The sequence below is a fragment of the Pan troglodytes genome, chromosome 6, assembly GCF_028858775.2.
Source record: "Pan troglodytes isolate AG18354 chromosome 6, NHGRI_mPanTro3-v2.0_pri, whole genome shotgun sequence".
NCBI classification, from domain to species: domain Eukaryota; kingdom Metazoa; phylum Chordata; class Mammalia; order Primates; family Hominidae; genus Pan; species Pan troglodytes.
Window position 1 is genome coordinate 44,248,856 of NC_072404.2, and position 21,679 is coordinate 44,270,534.

At 36.0% G+C, this 21,679-nt stretch overlaps 1 protein-coding gene across 2 annotated transcripts in view; it reads right to left on the reverse strand.

Annotated features, from left to right (window-relative positions):
• Positions 1–21,679, reverse strand: part of AMPH (amphiphysin) — a 253,080-nt gene that overhangs the window by 87,159 nt on the left and 144,242 nt on the right. For both annotated transcript variants that reach the window (XM_063815323.1, XM_063815322.1), the window contains exons 6-9: positions 11,502–11,609; positions 9,971–10,056; positions 1,486–1,561; positions 756–838 (exon numbers count right to left, since the gene is read on the reverse strand). In XM_063815323.1, the coding sequence (XP_063671393.1) occupies positions 756–838; positions 1,486–1,561; positions 9,971–10,056; positions 11,502–11,609 (353 nt within the window). The remainder of the gene's footprint in view (positions 1–755; positions 839–1,485; positions 1,562–9,970; positions 10,057–11,501; positions 11,610–21,679) is intronic.

The following is a 21,679-nucleotide window of genomic DNA, read 5'->3' on the forward strand; positions in this document are numbered from 1 at the left end:
ACTTACTCAAGGAAGGCAAAGCAAGTTAATTGCAAAATCAGAAAACCGAAAGCTGGGTCTTCTGACTCCCAGCTCACTAGCCTTCAATCTCTGAGCACGTAAAGTCTGCGAAGGATGGAATAAAAAGGATTCCAGAGTCACTGGAGAAAGCTGGTGTGCAGCCGAACCCTGGCAAGGTAGACAGTTCACCTATGGATCATTGGGGCTCCGGGGTATTTGACTGGCATACTCATAATGCAACGTGCAATAAAACAAAAACAGCACAGTGGTCACCAGATCAAGAGTCAGGAGGTAAGAGGAAGATGAGATCTCACCTACTTCCTCTTTCCTTTCCCAAAATGGATTCATGAAAGATGTCAGCATCAATGATAACAATCAAGACAAACTGTCATAAACTTTGGGAATTCCTTTCTTCTCCAGAGAAAATATTAAGTGCATAACAAATTGTATATTACAACAAGCATATACATTATATATTAAAATTTCACACTGTTGCTATCAGGCCTCATGGAAAGCAGAGAGAGGCAGAGAGGCAGAAAGTCAATGCTGTTGTGACAAGAAGAAGAATCCTAGTTGGGTCACTGAAGGCCAGAAATAAATGTAAAAGCACAAAAATAAAATTAGTGTCAGCTTCTAGGGTGAAAAGGCTCCTGTGGGACTTTTGTAGGATAAATAAAATAGTACAGGCTGGTCCACAGATTGCAGAAATTTTAACAAGCAGGACATTACAGGTGCTCCAATGAGCAGGGGCCTACCTGGGCGCTCCTTGGATGGTGAAGGCCTTGTCGGCGTGCTGGTCACCCAGTTTCGTCATCACTTCATACAGTTTGTGGCAAAGCTAAGGGGACAGAGGCCACTTGTCTATTAGTCACATGTCATTCTGGTGCCAATTCAGGCTATTCTCCCCAAGAAAGAAATTGCTTATTGAGAAGCTATAAATTTTATGATAGCTTGGATGGCCTCAGGATAACTGAAATTCTGTATATGGTTCAAATTTAAAATCTATGTCAAAACTGAAACAAACGAAACACGAGTAAACTAAATATATATATATATATATATATATATATATATATATATATTTATTAACCAGAGTACAGAGCAGAAAACAAAAGCTTACTGTTTACATTGACTCCACCCTTTTGAACAACAACAAAAAGCAATCAACAACAGAGTTGTTGATTACCTAAATATTTTGAGAGCAATTTTTCATTAGCCTAAAATACCACTGGGAATTCCAACTTTATAAACTGCCTGGTAAAAGAAACAACACTGTAAAACTGTGGCAAAATCTTCAAAAGATACAAAGAACTATGTGATCACTATGAAAAACCGTAGAAATGTTACCGAGGGTAACAACACACTGCTAAAAGAAACATACAAAAGGGTGAATTCTTTGGATAATTCTATCCCATTTCATTTGCTTCCAAAATAAACCTTCCTTTAATTTATATTCCATATGCAAAAATTATCGTCATGACTCACCACCGCAATTTCCTTATGAAACTTGGCTTCAAGGCTGGAGACGTTTTTGAAAGTATTAACATAAAATCCAACTCGTCTGCCATGTGGAAACACAAAGAGGAAAGAAGAGAGAGGGAAAGACCAGTCAGTAAAAATAATTTTAATAGCAATGAAATGTATGAAAACCCAGGTTCTTTTACACCATTTTGAATAACTTTGGACTAAATAAAATACTGAACCCAAAGCAAGCCCAACATTTCCTCATCTGTTAATGAACAAAAACAAGTAACTTTTGGCATAGAGCATGACCTCTCCTAAAATTCAGTGCCTTAAGACAGTGATTCTCAAACCTTAGTGTGCATGAGAACCACCTGAAGGGTGTGTTTCTGATCCAGTGGGTCTGAACATGAAGACTGAGAATTTGTATTTCTGATGAGTTTCTAGGTGATAACTGATGCTGCTGATTCAGAGACAACGCTTATGGAACCCCCGCCCTGAGAACTTATTTATATTTTAGTTACTGTTTCTTGCTTTCAAGATTTGAGAAGTTCATTATTAACTTTTATAAACTATAAATGGTCTAGTTATTATTATGTGTTTGGACTCTGAAATTTGTTTCATAGAAGGAAATACAAAACCCGTAAATTAATTCTAATTGCTCATCAAAAATAAGAGCGTGTCATCACTGAGTAAATGAAAACATAAGCTGCCCCTTCATAATAGCAATGAGATTAACTTCTTCTATGGCTTATCTTTACTTAAATCCCTAACATATTTGACTTAATCTTAAATTTCTATACCTACAGTGATCATGTGACCCTGACTTCATATATTTTTCTTTTAATTGATTTTAAAAGATCATATACTTATTCATAAATACATGTGCATATACCTATTCATATGCATACAAATACACATGCATATAGACATCTATTCATTAATAAAGAAAATCCTCCACAGTGTGTTTGGGAAATGGTAAGCCCCCAGGAAGATCAGACCAGAGCCTGGGAGAGGAAAGCCTAGTGAGGAAGCAGATGGTTCTCTGGGGCAGAGGTCCTTGCCAGACCATGAAGCACAATATTTATTGGCAGGCAGTGTGCAAGCCCTAGATGTGTCTGAGATAGGGCAAAGGAGAAGACTTGCACCTGTATTTGAGGAAGCTAATTAAGGCAGCAGCTTGACAGGCAAGGAGAGACCCTACAGGCTACCTATACATTATGCAGAGGGACCCCACTCGCAGTGTTTGCAGAGAAGTCTTCTGGGGTACTTTGAGTGGCAACTCATGACCCCTTCTCCAAGGCCCCAGTCAACTGGGACAGTAATTCTTAACACTTTTCTTCCTTCAATTACTCAACAAAGGACCTATCCAACTCTGGGTACATGCACAGTGGTAGGTGAACATGTCTCTAGGAACGTACAATCCAGTTAGAGAAGCATCCAGAGGGGCTGCTCTATTTATACTTACAATGGAAATATGTGTGTGTGTGTGTGTGTGTGTGTGTGTGTAAGAGAAATAAGCAGATTTTATATATATGTGTATATATATTAGAAATAAGCAGCTTATAAAACCACATGGGAATGTTAAGTTACAACAAGAAGGCATACATGATTACATATCAAAAGTGAGTGGATATGGGCAGAAACAGAGAAACTGAGAAGAGAGGAGAGCAATGGGCCCTGTGACAGCTGCAAACATCTGCTTAAGAGGACAAACTTGGGCTGCAGAAAGAAGTGTCCAATTTAAATAGAAGGTGGGTACAGATGGAAGAGGTGTGTAAGCTGAACTTCACTGGAGAGTATTATTTTATTTTTATTAATTTTTTCTAGGTAAACAAAACCCTAATGAATATCTATGATTAAGGTTTTGTACACAGCTTATTCATTTCCTTAGGACAGATTTCTTGAAGGTATTTGCTGGTAAAAGGAGTGAACCAAATAAGCACTGATGTTCACCGTCAAACTGCTCAACTGCTCGCACTAGACTGGGCCACTTATAGTCTCTTACATTACCTTACATACAACCTTTATAAATATGATAGCCAAAAGTTAGCATCTCGCTGACTTTTAAGTTTATATTTCTTTAATTAAAGTTAACACTTTCGTTCATTTATTTATTGCTCATTTGTATTCCTTCTTTTGTGAATCACCTATTCAAATTTTTTTATTTCTTAGTATTGATTTTCCTATCAATATGTAATGGCACTTCTATTAAACATATTTAACTTTGGATGCATTAGGCAAAAACAAAAAAGAAGTCCCATTCTTCTATATTTCAATTTTGTTTTCTGATATATAGCATATCTTAAGTTGTCAAATCAATTATTATCCTGAGAAAATGGTGTAGTATCAGAAATATCTTATTTAGAATAACTAAACATCTATTTCTAATATTTTGTTTTTTAATTTAGAAATTAAATCAACTAGCATGTATTTAATTAGGATAAAGTATCCAACATTTTTGATACAACTGATAGTGATTTTCTCCAATTTATGAAGTCAGAGATCCTGCAAAGAGGGGAATGCCTTTAACTAGTTCACTATTACAGCCCTAGCACCTAGTACACGGCAAGCATGAATAAATGAATAAATTCCATAAATGAATAAACAAGCCAGTGAATGAAGAAACTTGGCACTCATTCCACTATAAGAGCACATTCCGATGTGACCCTGGCTTGTAAAAACTTAATGTAACCAGCAGTAGAACATACAGACACAGAGTACCAGCATACCAGGCTCTTGATTCTGATATTATCTGCTTAAAAGTTTCATTTTGCAAGTTCTTTATAAACAAGGGACTCTGAGACTTCACCATTTCCCCAAATGTGGCATCCTCAGGACCCTTCTTATTAGCTGTCAAAACCAACTTAATTTCTTTATTAAGATGTTTCTTTGTTCTCAGAAATAAAGGAAAAATTAGGTTGAGCTTATCACAGCTACAGTTTGCAGGCCTGAGCACTCTCCCCTTCGCAATGCCCTAAGGAAATCTGTCTCCCTGGAGGGGAGTGTCAGTGCTTCCCCCAGACCCTCTTGCAGTGGAGGAGGCAACCCCTGCTGTCCTTCACTTACTATGGAGATGGAGTACGAGGAAGAGTTTTTTCCTAGCTCTCTTCTGATCCTCTATGCTCATTTACACTCCATTTCAGGATTAATGGCACTCATATTAAACCTCTTCAAAGCTTAATATCAACCTCTCAGCAAGACTCCTCAACCCCAACCACAATCCACAATGGCATGCCTCATGGTTTCCCCTCTCTCCCTCACCAAATCCTAACACTAACACAGTAGACCTCAACAACCCTATGACTACCCAGCCAAAACATGAGCCCTCTAACTAGCGACCCCAGCATTCTATTTATACATTCTGCATTGGCCTCTGACATCTTGGATCTTGCCATGACTCACCTATTTCACCTCTGAAATGGGGCAGATTAGTGGCCCACCCACTAACCTAATTTCCTGGGCCATGAGCTCCCTCATTCATTCATTTCCATTCCACCTGCTTCTTTCAAAACCTCTGTGAGATCAATGCACTTTTCTTCCAGGCCACTACCCTTGATGAGGTTGAACATCCTGCTTTATCAAGCTTGGGCCCTGTGGTATACCCCTCAACACTCTCTGGTCAGTCCTGTCAACACCCTTCCTCCTTGTCCTGATCCCCTGTTTGCCCCACATATCTTCAGTCCCAAATTATTCCACCTTTACCACAACTATGCCATCTTCTCAAAATGACAAAAGTTATTTTTAGAAAGCTCCCCTTGCCCTCTAATTTCCCTATACCAGCTGCCACAATTCCTCAGGCCCACCATAGTTAGAATCCTCAAAATAACAGACACCTGTTGCTGCTTCCTCATCTCCATTGGAGTCTCCAATGCCTATAATCAAGCTTCTGATCCCAACATCTACTGAAACCCCTCTGGATGTTTACCAAAGGTGATGCCTCTTTAGTCCTCATCTGCTTGATACCTCTATTGTAAATGATAGTCCTGGCACTCCTCATTTTAAAAATTCTCTCCATTCTTGCCTTTTTGAGATATCCCTCTCTCATGGCTCCTTCTACATCTCTGATTAATTTTTGGAAGGCTTTTCCACAGTCCCCTCTTCTTTTGCACATTCCATAAAATATTAGTGCTCTCAAAGGTTCTGCTTTGATCCTCATCTTGCCATTTGATCTATCCGACCATCTAATTCATCAACTCTCATGGCATCATTACCACCCATATGGTAATGACTCCCAAACCTCTCTTCAAGCTTTAGACTTAGCTTAATAGACATATCTTTTTGAATTTCCTAATGATTCTTCAACTCAACATATATAAGCCAGACTCAATCTTTCCAAAATTTCCTTTTCTTTATATACTGTCTATCTGTTTGAGGGACAACTTCCCTAAACATCCAAACTATAGTCTGAGTTACACCATCTCATGTCACTCTCTACTAAATTATCGTTTTTTAAATTTTTTTCTGCATTGAACTTATTGTCTGATATCTTATTTTTCATTTCTTTTAAAGATAACTGCCTTTCCCTGTCCTTCAATATAAGCTCCAAGCAAACAAAAACTTTCAGTACAGAATCTTTAACATCTAACGGAGTTCTTCACACACAGTAGGTGGTCAATAAATATTTGTTGAATGCATGATAAATGTATCTGATCCCTGTCTTTCTCCTGCTTCATCACCACAAGCCCCTCCTAGACACTATCACTCTGACCCTGAGTTACATTAGACTAAAGTTCCATGAACCCAGATATCTGCTTCAACCCACAGGCCTTTATTCATACTCTATGTCAGCCTAGAATATCCTTTTCACTAAATGGTGGCTTTACTTATTTTACAAGATTTACCTCAAGAATTCTCTTTAGAGTCCTTCCTTCTTGGTGATAACACTCTATCATCTCTATCTATATAATCTATAAGCTCCTTTACAACCTGCAATCATATTCTAGTATTTCCTTTTTTAAAATTGAACCTGCATCCCCCTCTAAGCAGTAGTTCATTTCTCCCTCATGAACTACTAATCTTTGAAGATCAGTTTAAATCCAAAATTTTGAAAGTTTTCTACACTTGGCAGTAATGGAGGAATAGAGAAACAAAAAAAGACATAAGGCACACAAAGCAATTACCAAAATAGTAGACAGAAAAGCCTACATTATTTGTAATTATATAAAGATAAATGGACTGAGCACAGCAATCAAAAGGCAGAGGCTGGCAGAATGGATAAAACACACACCATGTGCACACACAAATGATCCAACTAAATACTGCCTACAAGAGACACACTTTAAATTCAAGATAGGTAGAAAGTTTAAAAATGGAAAAAATAATATTCCATGCAAAGAGTAATGAAAAGAGAGCTTGAATGGCTATAGTAATATCAGACAAAATAGTCAAAATTATTAGAGACAAAGAAGGACAGTTTATAAAGAAAAAACAGTCAATCCATCAAGAAGATATACCAGTTATAAACATATATACACCTAACAAAAGAGCCCTAAAATACATTAAGCAAAAGCTGACAGAAATGAAGACAGAAATAAGCCCAATAATGGTGGGAGACCTCAATATCTCACTTTCAACAAGGAAGAAGATAGTAAGGAAATAGAAAACTTGAACAACATATAGTCAGCCTGAACCTCACAGGCATATATAGAACATTCCACTCAACATTCTGAAGGATTATAAATAGTTTGATGCATTAATAACTAACATGTAATATGTTTATTACTTCATACCCAGTATTATGCATTTCCTCATAGGAGGCAAAGAAGATACAAAATACTAATTTCAATTTCAAGGTTGAGTAATATGGCTTGTTAAAGAACATATGTATTTATGGAATAACTTGAAAAATTATGACTGAATGCAATCTCATTTTAGATAAAGAGAGGCCCTAGATAAAAGCAGCAGGATTCACAGGAAAACAAAACAAAACACCAAAGTGTTTTTAAATGCTACCTTTAGGATTTACAAGCTTAACAATCTAAGGTAAGGTATTTAATTAATATGATCTTTAGCTTCTCATCTGTGAAATGGAGAGATCTGTAATTGTAATGATTAGAGGTTATATATGTAAAGTACATAAAATGACACCTAGCAAATAGAAGTATTCCAAAAAATGATCTTTGGTATACAGCATACACAATGCACACAATTATTACGGTTGACTAATCTGGATTTCATTAAGAAATATGCTACATAGAAAGGAAGGCCTAAGTCAGGTTTTGATCGAAAGGCAGGATCTGGATTGAAAAACTAGTTTTGACTGATGTTATTTCCTAAGTGCCAGAGTGAGACATTAGATTGATTTCAAAAGCATTGAAACATTTATACTGTGTATGACCAGAAAAGGGGAAAGGTTTCTTTCCAAAACTATCCCTCAGATATTCCCTTTGTTTTTAAGTCCCTACAAAGTCTTTCACGCTACAAGACACTCCAACAATTACTTTACTTTGAATAACCAAATACAATTTAGGAAGGGCACAAAAGACTGAAATAACATCAATGCTAGTTTTGGATGTAGTAGAGATCACTAGAAAAACCTTAGTTATATACCCAATACATATTAAGGCAAATAATAAATATCTGTCTCTTGGCAATTCTGGCAATTTCCCCAAAGTTTCATAATTGGCACTGGCAATTTCCCAGGGGTATTATCTCATCATTGAAAGCCTTGAACACTGTGGTACCCAAGACTTTTTGAAGATCAGTTTAAAAAGCGATTAAGCAATTACATTAGAAATCATAAAAAAATTCCTTTACAGCGGAAATAAAAAGTATAACTGTCTTAATTGTATGTAAATGACAACCTGTGTGTGGAACTAAATATCTGTTGAAGATGATGATAAGCTCTGGAGAACTACTAGTTGAGATGATGAGTATCTTAAGTAAGGACAAAAACACTGATGCTAAAGATATATGTAAAGATTTTGGATAAAAGTATTCCATGAAATGTAAGAGCAAAAAAGTAATATCTGTATTTTTTTTAAAAAAAGCCATAGCATCATATAATTTGTGATTTTAAATAAACGTGAATAACTAAATAAATTCAAATCATAAATAGATATTTGTTTTATCTCTATCCCTAAAAGTTGTATATATTCAGGTTGTTTAAATCCTCTCTGGGGGAGAGAAGAGGTCTTCTTTAGGCACATACAGTGAGGTCCTAAGCAGGCCACAGAGATGTCAAGGTGGAGCTTCTGAAAACAAAGGTGTACAAGAAGAGGTCAAAGAAATAAATGTAAGGGCAAGACTACCATCATAATACACAACAGGATGACGAGGGTTAGGGTGGGGACAGTGGGACCAGAGAAAGGGAGAGTGATCCAGAAGCCCACACCAAAAAAATGATAGATTGTTTATTTTGATGGCTCTTTGGTTTCCTGTAGGTAACAATTGCAAAGCTTTGAGGTTTCGGAACCCGGAAATAATGGCACCAAAAAAATAAAATAAAATAAAATAAATAAAAAGAAAAAGAAATGCAGATGTAGAGAGAATGAGTAAATTCAGATGAACAATGACATAATTTCACATGTTGGACTTTGGGTGATGGCTGGACACTGAGGTAAAAACTAGCCAAAATTTCATCCAGATATTTCAGTTCAGAGAGAAACATAGAGTGCCTTTTATTGGCAAAAATTAAAAACACTAGTGATGAACACAAAAATGGGCAAACTTTAGTATAGACCCTCAAAATGCTTACAATTTTTGTGGGTAAATAGAAGCTCTAGAATTTGTATATAGGAAGGCTTTAGAGGCAAATCCATCTAGTTGGAAGTTAGAAATAGAGGACCTGATTTAAAATAACGTGGCATTATTTTAAGCACAACTCTGGCTAATTTGGGGTGGGAGCATGAGGATGCTGAGAGATTAAGGATCATAAGGTCCTATTTCGTCCAACAACTTCTTTGTTCTACCACTGAGCAGGAAAAACAGAACAACTATTTAAAAAATGCACGTAATTCCACGAGAAATGCAGAGTAACGTGTAAGTAAGAATATCTGGTGCTTAAAATACAAATACAGTTCAGATTTAAAAGTCAGGGCTGAAAGTAGAGGCTTACCATCTAAGCCAGATGACTAGATGAGCTCTTGGAATAAAGGAAGTTCCTCCAAGAACTGAAAGGATATTATTGTTAAGTTTCAAGATGAAGGGCAGTCCTCCTAATGCCTCTAATCGAGATTTAGGTCTCCACTTGAGAAACAGATCAAGGTCTAAAATTGTGTCATCCTATATGGCAGCTACTAGCCACAGATGGTTATTTAAATATAAATAAATTGGAACAAAATAAATTAAGTTTAAAATTTAGTTCCTCCTTTTTAATCCTAGCCATATTCCAAGCAATCAATACCCACTGGTGACAAGTAGCTACCATACTGGAAAGCACAGATAAAGAACACTTTCACTGGACAGTGTTGAAATGTCACAGTAATAATAAAGACAAGATAAGGGATATTCACTGATCTTGAATTTCTAAAAGGAACATGAGCAACCCATAGAGAAACATTTTTACCTTGACCATAATGATGGTAACTCTTCTTGTAAGTCAACGTTAAACTCTTCAAACACTTTCTGTGCTTTCTGAAATTCTTCTTCTGCCTAGGAATGAAACATAACATGGGTTTACACTAAGAAAGACCATTTCTATACACAACAGCATCATTTAACATAAAATAAGAATAGTCTTATGGCATCTTGGAAATATTTTGAGTAGGAGAGTATTTGGTTAAAAGCATATCCTTGTTTTTTAATTAAACATGAAACACTAAGACTCCCTAAAACTGGAAACCGGTTTGATTACAATGGTTGCTCTTGCAGTTTCTGGCTGATTCATTTATTCTACAAAAATGTGTTAGCTGCCTGCCATGTAGACAGCTCTGCTATGGATACTGGACATGAATGCATCCCCAGGAAATTCCCAGTCTAGTGGAAAGTCTAAATAATTACATTACAGGATGTATTTACAAAAGGGACTTACAATGTGTTATAGAGCATGCTATATGGAAGGTGGTGCAGAGAAGAGAGAAGGTAATTTTTAAACTGAATCCTAAAGAATCAGAAAATGTTTGCTAAGGGAGGGGGTAAGAAAGACATTACAATACATAAAGGTGGAAAGCCTTGAAATGGAATTCCAGCTTACCATGTGAACTTGTCAGACTGCTTTACCACTGTGTACCTCACAGGTTGTTTTGAGTATTAAGGAAAGTTAACGTAGATGAAGTGTTGAACAGAGTGCCTGGTATCTAGGAGGCCTCTCACCAAGGGCATTTGTTATTGTGAACTGCTCAGAAACTGATGTGTAGTTCTGGCTCATGGTATGTTTACGGAAGAAGGCGAGGAGGGGAAAGAAGACTTGAAAGTTGATCAGGATGGACAGGTGAGTTACAGCCAAATTGTGAGGATCTTTTATGTGGTACTAAGAAATTAAGTATTTTTTGTAGAGGCAATAGAAACCATTAAAAGACTTAAGCAGTTGAGAAACATATCTCAATGTAGAAAGACCATTCAGGCAACTGTGTGTAGGCACATAGGAAAAGGCATGACTGGAAGAAGAGGGTATAGTTAGGAAGTGACTTCAGTTAGTCGGCATCTGTAACTTGCTGACATACATGGTGAAAGCTACTAAAAAATGTTTTCTAACAGAAAATTTGTTTTATGCAAATCCATACGTCTGTACTCTCAGACAATCAAAAGTCACCTCTGAGAATTTCAGCTTGGTGTCCCATCTGCATCTGCATTTCAGCACTGAGGGTGGACCACAACCATCTAAGGAAGTGCAGACACACTACTTTCTTTGATCCCGCAACATTGTAGGTCAAAGTTTATTCTGATCAAAATGTGTGAGTCAGTATCCCCCATATGAACTGTACAATGTAATGAAAGGCCTTATTTTAATTAAAAATAATAAAAAGCACTATGTTTCAGTTTAAATTCTGTTCAGATTCCAATCTCCTTTTACAGAGTAGGCATTTAATTTTAAAAAGTAAAGCTGCAACAGGTCATAAAATACGGAGAGTGGTATTCACCATGGGCTCAATCCCTACCTTAGAGATTCGACTCTCATCCTTCCTCTTGGAGCTCTGCAGAGCTTCCAGATGGTGGCGGGCACTGTCATAGTCCACTAGCTTCCTGCTGCGCTTGGCGATGCGATTCTGTCAACAGGAAATGCACTCACTAAGAAAGAAGCATGGACATAAGAGTCTCCCTTTGACAGCCAGGTGCCAAAATGCTTTCCTTGGCCAGAGCTGCTGAGGATCTTGACTGGAGATCAAGATGAGCTGGAGTTTCACTAGCTAAGTGACTTCTGAAAATCAGATGAACACCTCCAATCCTTTGTGTTGAAGCCATTAGATAAATATCTTCCCTTTTGATAATAATTAGGTTAATCACAAGCAGCTGAGGGCAGAGTTTGCAGTCAAAGACCAGAAAATAATCCAGAATTGGTCAGGGAGAGAAGGCAAAACTATACTCATTATTCTCTAGTCGAAATCTTTAAATGTTCTATTCTGAAGATAGTGGGAAACTATGTTAGATTTGGTTTTATAATTCTGATAACACTCACACCAACAGCAATTCTATAAAAACAGATTTACTTCCTAAGAAATCTCTTTTCCTACAAGTGATTCTCAATACTTTGTTCATTAGAATCCCCTGGACTAATGTGTCATTTGGAATAGCTGGTGGCCAAAGACACAGGGCCAAAGGCACAGATTGTGCTAATGGGCAAGCTCTTTCCCATGGGTCAACATTGGAAGCCATGAGAAAGTCTGAGAACAAGACATTCCCTTGCAGTGTGGATGAGAATGAGGTGATATATGGCTGCTAGGGGATAGGCGTAAAGCCCTGCTCATTTCTATGGAACATTTCCTCTTAACAACAACAACAACAACAACAACAACAACCACAAAAACAAAAAGCTTTAAGCCGCTTGAGGAGGGGGCACCAAACCCTTCTACCCACAGGTGCAAGCAAAGATCTACTGCTTCTCAGGGAGCAATAAAAGTAAAACCAATGTGGCTCTGGTAGAGACGGAGAGCCTTCTGACCTCTAGATTTTAGGCAAAAATAATTGCTGTAGGCAAAAGGGTAAAAGAAAAAGTCTCAAGGGGCATAAAAGCTTCCTAGGCCCAAGACCTGACTCCTACAACAAGTAGTGGACTGCTCCAACTTGGGCAGGGAAGGAAACTCTCGCTCAAATCCAACCACAGATATGAGGCTGACTTTGCCTAAAACAAGGCCGGGAAAGGATTTAAAACAAACAAACAAACAAAACAACAACAACAACAAAAACAGCCCTAACTCCACTACAAGCTATAACACTAAAAAACAAGCAATAGTGGCCTACCACTGGAGGAGGACAGTGCAAGGAGAGAGACCCCTTCTGCAATACAGGCATACAAAGACAACTAAAATCTAATAAGCAGCAGCCACACTGAGAGAAACCCCCCAGCACCTAAGGGCCCCCAAGTCAGGCTTCAACCTAAGAATTTGAAAATACTACAGATATTAAAATATAAGTACAAGGCATTAGCAGTCCAATTCTGGAGGAATTTGAAAGCTGCAGTGCACTGAAGTAACAATAGCAAAAATAAAGACCCAATGCAGCTCCGGTCCTGATTAATTGATTCCAACTCTCATATTAACGGCCTGACAAAAAGGCTGGCCAATTTCCAGACATAAATATTATTTCAGTACTCACTATCCTATACATGATGTCTGGCATTCAATCAAAAATTACAAAATACACAAAAACAAAAAAAACAACCCATGAGAAAAGGTAAAGCAGACAACAGAGACAGACTCAGACATGACTCAGATGTTGGAAGTAACAAACAGGAATTTTAAAATGACTACGACTAATATGTTAAAGTATCTAGTTTGAAAAAGTCAACAACAAAGATAATCAGATGAGGAATTTCAGAAGAGATATAGAAACTTTAATGGTCAAATAGAAATCAAATGGAAACGCTAGAAATTTTTAAAATGTTATCAGAGAGGAAAAATTGATTCAGTGGGCCCATTACTAAACTCGAAAAAGCTGAGGAAATAAATAGTGTACTTGAAGACAGGTCACAATAAATTATTTCCATTAAAACACAAAAACGAAAAAGAATTGAAGAAAACAAAGAGAGAATTGAGCATCTAAGACCTACAATGCAATATAAAATGGTCTAACATAATATAATTGAGGTCTCAAAAAGAGATGAGAGAATAATAAGCAATATTTCAAGAGATAATGGCTGAAAAAATTTTTTTAAATAATGAAGACATCAAGGTATAGATGCAAGAAACTCAGAGAATACCAAAAAGGAAAAATACCAAACAATACACACCTAAATACATCATAGTCAAACTACTTAACATCAAGAATAAAAGAAAAACATACAATAAAAAGGTAAGAATTACGGGATGCTAATCTTCAGAAACCATGCAAACCAGAACACATTGGATGATATATTTACAGTACTGAAAAATAAAAGTTAAAAGAAATCTGCCAACTCAGAATTCCACACCCAATGAAAATATCTTACAAAAGTGAAGATGAAATATTTTTTTTCAGACAAACAAAGGCTGAGGGAATTCATTGCCAGCATAAGAATTTTAATATGAAGTGGAGCTACACAGAAAAATGAGTACCAGAAAAGATAAAAATCAATGTAAAATATAAAAGATTTTGTTTTCCTACTTTTAATTGCTTGAAAAGGTAACTGATCATTCAGAGCAAAAAAACATAACTAATGTATTGTGGGGTTTATAACATGTAAAAGAAAAATGTATGACAATAACAGTGCAAAGGAAAGGAGGTGGGAACTGAAAGTGTACTGTTGTACTGTTCTTAAATAATACATGAAGTAACATACATTATTTCAAGTTAAACCTAATATGTTAAAGATGTATATTATACATTATAAGGCAGCAACTAAGAAATAAGTTAATAAAGAAGTATCTACGTGCCCCATAAATATGAACAATTATTATATACCAATTAAATAAATTGTTATGTCAAATAAATGAGAAAAATGTAAAAATAAGTAGAACGAATAAGGAAGTATCATAAAATATATTGATTCCTGAGCCCTACACTAAGAGATTCTGATTTAATTAGACTGAGGCAAGCCCTAGATATCTACAGTTTAAAAAAAATCTTCCCCATAGTCCAGTTATGCCCAGCTATTTGAAAAATAAGAACTAACCCAGGAGGAGATGCTTTAAAAAATTTGATATGGTAGGAAAAAGAAAAAAAAACACAATAATATAAATGGTTATGGCTTACAAAGCATTGTCACATCTGATGGATCCTTCTAGCAACCTATAGAATGAGTGTTTCAGGGATTATCTCCATTTTACTTTTAGGAAATGTGGAGCTGCATGAGATAACCTCTAATTTGTCTGAAATTGCTCAGCAAGTCTGTGGCAAAAGTGACCTGAATTAGAAGTTGGCCCCAGTGACCAGCACCAGGAGTAGGGTGAGGCAGGTGAGACAGGGCACAAAATTTAAGAAGGCCCCTTACTCTCAGGGTCATGTGAGTGCAGGGTTAGCAACTTCCTCCCTCTAATTTGCACCATGGGTTCTTTGCTCACCTCATCCAATCTCATCCCTGCTTCTCAGTCTCGGTTAGTGCTTCTTCCAACAGCTCCCACCATTTCTCTGACAGACTTTATGAGTCAACTACAACCTGTCACTCTATGCTATTCTTCTACACACCCTTCAGGACTGGTGAGAGGTGGGTTGGGGCAGTTAACCTCTTTGGCTATTTCTAATTGCTTTCATTTTCCCTGCACCTACCACTTACAACTAGTATACTAGCAGAAAGCATGGAGATACACACCCAGTCACTCAAAGTATGCAATGAGTTAGCCTAGGCAGAGTAGAGTGGAAACCCTTCAATTAGGTATGGTGAACACCATGTGCCTATAAGGTGACAAGGCTCATTACTTTTAGCAAAAATGTGTTACCTTCAAAGGAGGCTATCCCTTGAAGCAGTGGCCTACATAACTATATGCAAACTCTTATAAAGCTCTTCCTTATGGACTTGCCTTCTAGCCTGGGGCATTCCTTTAATATCTTCCAAGCAGCAAATCTTGATTCTCTGAAGATGAATTTGATTTTTGAAAGCATCTATGAATCAATAACTTTTAAGTCTTAGAATAAGATGGAAGAGTGCACTGGGTAATCTTATTTTTGTTCAAAAACAAGAAGCAAAGTAAATAATGTGACTCATTTTCTTATGTAATTTTTAAGTCAATTACAAGGATAGCTTACCATGGTAGAAATGACTATTTTGAAGAATATCACTCATTTTGATGCATACATTTTGGGGTTAGAAAAGATAAATCAATCTTATTTCCTTACCTATCTGATATTTGGGAAACTTGGGGGGAAAACCCAAATCTCCTAAATAAGGGTAAGGTTGACACACATTAGCTTTTTTTATGGAAAATTATATAATTCTTATTTAACCATCCAATAGGAAACTTAATTAAATTACATTATAAATTTAACTTACATTTCTTGAAAAGAGAAAAAGAAGTTGTTGAGATTTCTCATTGTGCACTGAACCTCTATAGTTAAAAAATAAGTTATTATACATTTTTTAAACTTCCATAATAATCCCAAATTGGAATTCATTTTGGTACACTGCAGTAAATACATGCTTAGTTGCTCATGCATGGCTGCCAAGATAGAATCCAAACTATATTTTACAATAACTGCTCACAGCTGTAAGCCTGCCTGGGTTGGTGACAAGCAGGCTCTTATTATAACATTGATTTCAGATGTCAATGCTGCATAACAGAAACCATAACGCAGGGTATCCCGCCAATCACAGCTGGAAGAGTTAAACATCATCCCCTCATGAATAGTCCTTCATAGCCCTCACTGATGGGCTCAAGTAAATATTTGGAAATTTGCCTGAGGTTTTAACTGCACATGGCCTGTTGATTTCAATAGGAGGCAAGGAAGTCAACTGTGTTCCATGCTTTAAAAATTCTCCACTGAGTATTTTTGTAAAACACTCCACCGAGTATTCTACTAATAATTACTTTAAATGTAAGTTGATTAATCTTCCTTTCCATCATAGCTCATTCATTACATAATCACTCAACACTATTTTTATAAAGTGATGGAGTCTATACCTACTTCTAACTTCCCTTCACTGAATAAAGGCAGACAGAATAACTTAAGTCCATTTTCACAGAAAAACTTCTTTCAAATATTAAATACAGCTATCTTCTCGCTTTCCAATTCCAAATTATCTCCTTTCCAAGTTAACAGCATAGCTATTACAAGTTAATAGCATTTTGATTTCCTCAACTGTTACTTGTGTTATATGGCTTCACAATTATCTATCTTGGTTGATAGCCTCTGTGTATGCTCCAGTTTCCTAAATGTGGCTTGAGGGAGACAGAGAGAGAGATTCAGCCTCTTTCCATGATACATAGAAAACCTTAACGTATATTTACCTTACCTTCAGGGCATCCAGCAAAAGATCTAGATGATATTGTTTCCAAGTCTCTACATGGTTCAGAAACTGCAGGATCATCTTTGTATATGACCTCAACCATGGACCTCAATAAAAGAATTGCTCAAGGCAAAGTTATATTGAGCTCTTCATCTTTCTGACATGGAATAAACTGAGAAGACCAGCCAATATAATCTGTCATAATTTTATTTTAATCTTTCTGTGTTTCAACAAACGTAATTCTGTATGTGCTTGTATTCTGAAATTACATGCTCCTAGACAGTGCGGCCAATTTCTAAATATAGTACAATAACTAAGATCTTCCCATTTTATTAATGATACTAAGTTTTTGTTCCTGAAACTCAAAAAACTTTCAGATGTTTGCTTCTCTAGTTAGTCACAGCCTTTATTTGCTTAGCTAAGTCATACTATGAACATATATCATATGAATAATTTGAACAAGTTGTAAGCTGCTTTGGAATTTTCAGGTAGGAAGACACAATTTAACCTCTTCTGATTTCTTAAGTATTGCTTTTAAGGAGATTAAATTACCATGCAATAAAGGTGATGGTAGCAAGATGGAAGAATAGGAAGCCCTGGACTCTCCTTCCCCACAAACATACAGATTTAATACCAACACAGGAATCAATTTTTGTTTGTAAGACACCCAGAAACTAGTTGAATAGCTCCTTAACCCTTGGCAAGTGCAAATCCAGCCACATTGAAACAAGCAGGAAAAGGGGAGCTACATTCTTGCTATCCCTAGCACAGTGCCATATAATGAAGAGGGAACCTCCAGCTCCCTACTTCTCAGTGAAGAGTGAAGAAGTAGGACAGCACATCTAGCATCCCAACTTTCCTGACTTCTACCCAAGGGAGTGCCTTCTACTTGCCTGTCTGGGATAGCTGTCAGGTCCAGCATACACTAGTCCCTGGGGTCTACAGAGAATAAACAGAGGTTTGAACATGAATGCAGGCACTTGCCATGGCTCCTCTCCCTAGCTTAGTGTGGAGCAAGCAGGAGGAAACAAATAAACAAATAAAAACACACTTCTAAGTAGTATGGCCTACCATACAACTAGTTGCCACAGCCCCTCCCCTCAACTGAGGGATAAAACAAACAAACAGTAAAAAACACCCAGTTTCCTGCTTCTATCTATGCAGGGAAAGAGTTGAACAAGCATCCAATGATACAACTTTTGGGGGCTTCCCAAGAAAATGGCTTCCAAAGAAAATGAGTCTTGCTTGTCTCAGAGCACTGAAATGACCCAACATTCTCTAGATGCCTAGGGGGTGCTAAGAACAAAGAAAACCGTCAGAATAGTCAAAAGTTTGAGAGGCTTCCAAAATCTATGACTGGGATGATTGGTGAAGGTCTTCTCCTATATGGAGCTAGTCCACAAAGATTAAAAGAGGTGGCTGTTTTGTCTAATATGAAGATATCAACATAGAGAACCAAGGTAAATTTAAAAACAGGGAAATATGTTTCAAACAAAGAAACAAAATAAATTTACAAATATCAACCCTAATGAAATGGAGATATATGATGTGCCTGACAGAGAATTCAAAGTAACTGTCACTCAGATCAGGATAATAATGTATCCGCAAAGTGAGAAATTAAACAAAGTGATATAGAAAATATCAAACAGAAATGACAGAACTGAAAAATACAATAAGTGAACTGAAAAATTCAATGGGGGGGCGTTCAGTAGAATATTAGATCAAGCAGAAAAAAGGATCAATAAACTCAGACAGGTCATTAAGAATCATTTGGTCAGAGGAACAAAAAGAAAAACAAATGAAAAATAGTGAAAACAGTTTAAGGGATTTATGGGACACCATTACATAAACCAATTTATGCATTATGGGAGTCCCAGAAGAAGACAAAAATAATCAGAAAGCTATTGAAAGAAATAATGACTGAAAACTTCCCAAAACTGGGAAAGAAAATGTTCATTCAAATTCAGGAAGCCCAAAAACTCCAAATAAAATGAACCCCTAAAAGTCTACACAGAGACACATTATAATCAATTGTCAAAGACAAATATGGAATTTCAAAGTAGCAAGAGAAAAGTGACTTGCTCACATACAAGGGAATCTCTGTAATACTATTAGTGGATTTTTAGCAGAAGCAGGCCAGAAGGGCGTCAGATGACGTATTTAAAGTGATGAAAGAAAGAAAAAACTGTGAAACAAGAATACTTGTTTCTTGCATTCTTAAAGAAGAGATAAAGACATTGCTAGACAAACCAAAGCTGAAGGAGGTCATCACCATTAGGCCTACCTTATAAAAAATGCTAAACAGATTTCTTTAACATGAAATTAAAGGACACTAAACAGCAAACAATAGCATAAAAAAGTATAACATTTGTTGGTAAATGTAAATATATAGACAAATACAGAATACTTTATTACTGTAACAGTGGTGGGTAAATCACTTTCAATTCTAGTATAAAAGTCAAAAAGACAAAAACGCTAAGCATAACTATAACTAAAAAATATATTTATGGAAACACAATATAAATATATGCAGATTTTGACAATATAAAGTATACATGTGGTGAAAATAAAAGTGTAGAGTTTTTATAGGTGATTGATGTTAATTTAGTTCTTAGCTTAAAATAGACTGTTATAAAATATTTTATCTAAATTCTGTAATAACCACAAAAATGCATATGGAAGTTACACAAAAGTAAAACAAAAAAATCAAAGAATATCAATACAAAGAAACAACAAAATACAAAAGAAATTAGCAAGAGAGGAAAAGAGGAACAAATGAACAATAAGACAAACAGAAAACAATGAACAAAATGGTAACAGTAAATCCTTTCCTACTAATAATTACTTTAAATGTAAGTTAATTAAATTCCCAGTCAAAAGACATAGAGTGGCTAAATGAATTTAAATTAAAAAAGATCCAACTATTTATTGTCTACAAGAGATTTACTTTAGATTATAGAACACACTTGGCTGAAAATAAAGAGATGCAAAAAGATATTCCATGCAAATGGTAACCAGAAAAGATTAGGGATGGCTGTCCTTATCAGACAAAATAAACCTAAATTCCAAAACTGTCACAAGAGAAATGGAAGGACATGTAATGATAAAAAGGTCAGTCCCTCAGGAAGATATAGCAATTATAAATATAAAGCATCTATATATGTAAAGCAAAATGACAAACTGAAGAAAGAAACAGACGGCAATATAATAATAATACAAAACCTTAATACCCCTCTTTCAATTATAGATAGAACCACAATTTCAATTACAATTTCAATTATAGACACAATATCAACAAAGAAACAGTAGACCTGAGCAACTATCAAATGGACCTAACAGACATATACAGAATATTCAATCCAACAACAGCAGAATACACATATTTCTTAAGTTGCACATGGAAGATTTTTCATTATAGAAAGTATGAAGGGTCACAAAACAAGTCTTAACAAATTTAAGAAGACTGAAATTATACCAGGTATCTTTTCCAACCACAATAAAATAAACTAGAAATCAATAGCAGAAAGAAAACTGAAAAACTCACAAATGTGTGGAAATTAAACAACACAATTTTGAACGACCAATGGGTCCAAAAAGATATCAAAATGGATATTAAAAGGTATCTCAGCGCAAATGAAAACTAAAACAAGTAGCAGAAAAAGCTGTACTAAGTGGAAAGTTTTAGTGATAAACGCATACATTAAAAGGAAAGATCTCAAATAAACAACCTAACTCTACATCTCAAGGAACTAAGAAAAGAACAAATGAAACCCCAAATTGGCAAAAGAAAGGAAAGATAAAGATTAGAGTGGAAATAAGTGAAATAAAGATTAGAAAAACAACAGGAAAAATCAAGGTAACTATGAGTTTTTTTTTTGAGCAGATAAAATTAACAAACTTTTATCTAAACTAAATAAGATAGAAGACTCACATAAATAAAATCAGAAATGAAAGGTGATACATTACAACTGATGCCATAGAAATAAAAAGGTTAAGAGACTAATATGAACAGTATATACTGGCAAACTGAATGATATAGAAGAGACAGATAAATAACTAGATACATACAACCTAGGAAGACTGAATCATGAAGAAATGGAAGGTTTGAACACATCTTTAAGTAGTAAGGAGATTTAATAGGCAACCAAATACCTCCCAACAACAACAAAACCAAGACCAGATAGCTTCATTGGCAAACTCTACCAAACATTTAAAAAAGAATTAATGCCAATTCTTCTCAAGCTCTTCCAAAAAGATTGCAGGGGAGAGAACACTTCAAACCTCATTTTCTAAGTCCCTAATATCGAAGTCAGACAAAGACACCACAAGAAAAGAAAACTACAGACCAGTTTCGTGATTAACATAGATGCAAAAAACCGCTACAAAATACCAGCAAACTGAATTCGACAGCAGATCAAAAGGATCACACATCATGACCAAGTAGGATTCATTCCTGGGATGCAAGAATGGTTTAACATATGAGAATCAATTAATGTGATACACCACATTAATAGAATGAAAGATAAGAATCACATAATCCTTTCAGTAGATGTAGAAAATGCATTTGATAAAATTCATTATCCTTTCACAATAAAATACTCAGCAAACTAGAAATAGAGGGAAATTACCCCAACATATCAAAGGCCATATATGAAAAGCTTACAGTTAACATCATATCCAGTGGTGAAAAAGTGAAAGCTTTCCACTGACAAGGATGCCCACCCTCACCACTTCTTTTCAAACGAAAAAATTAGGCAAGAA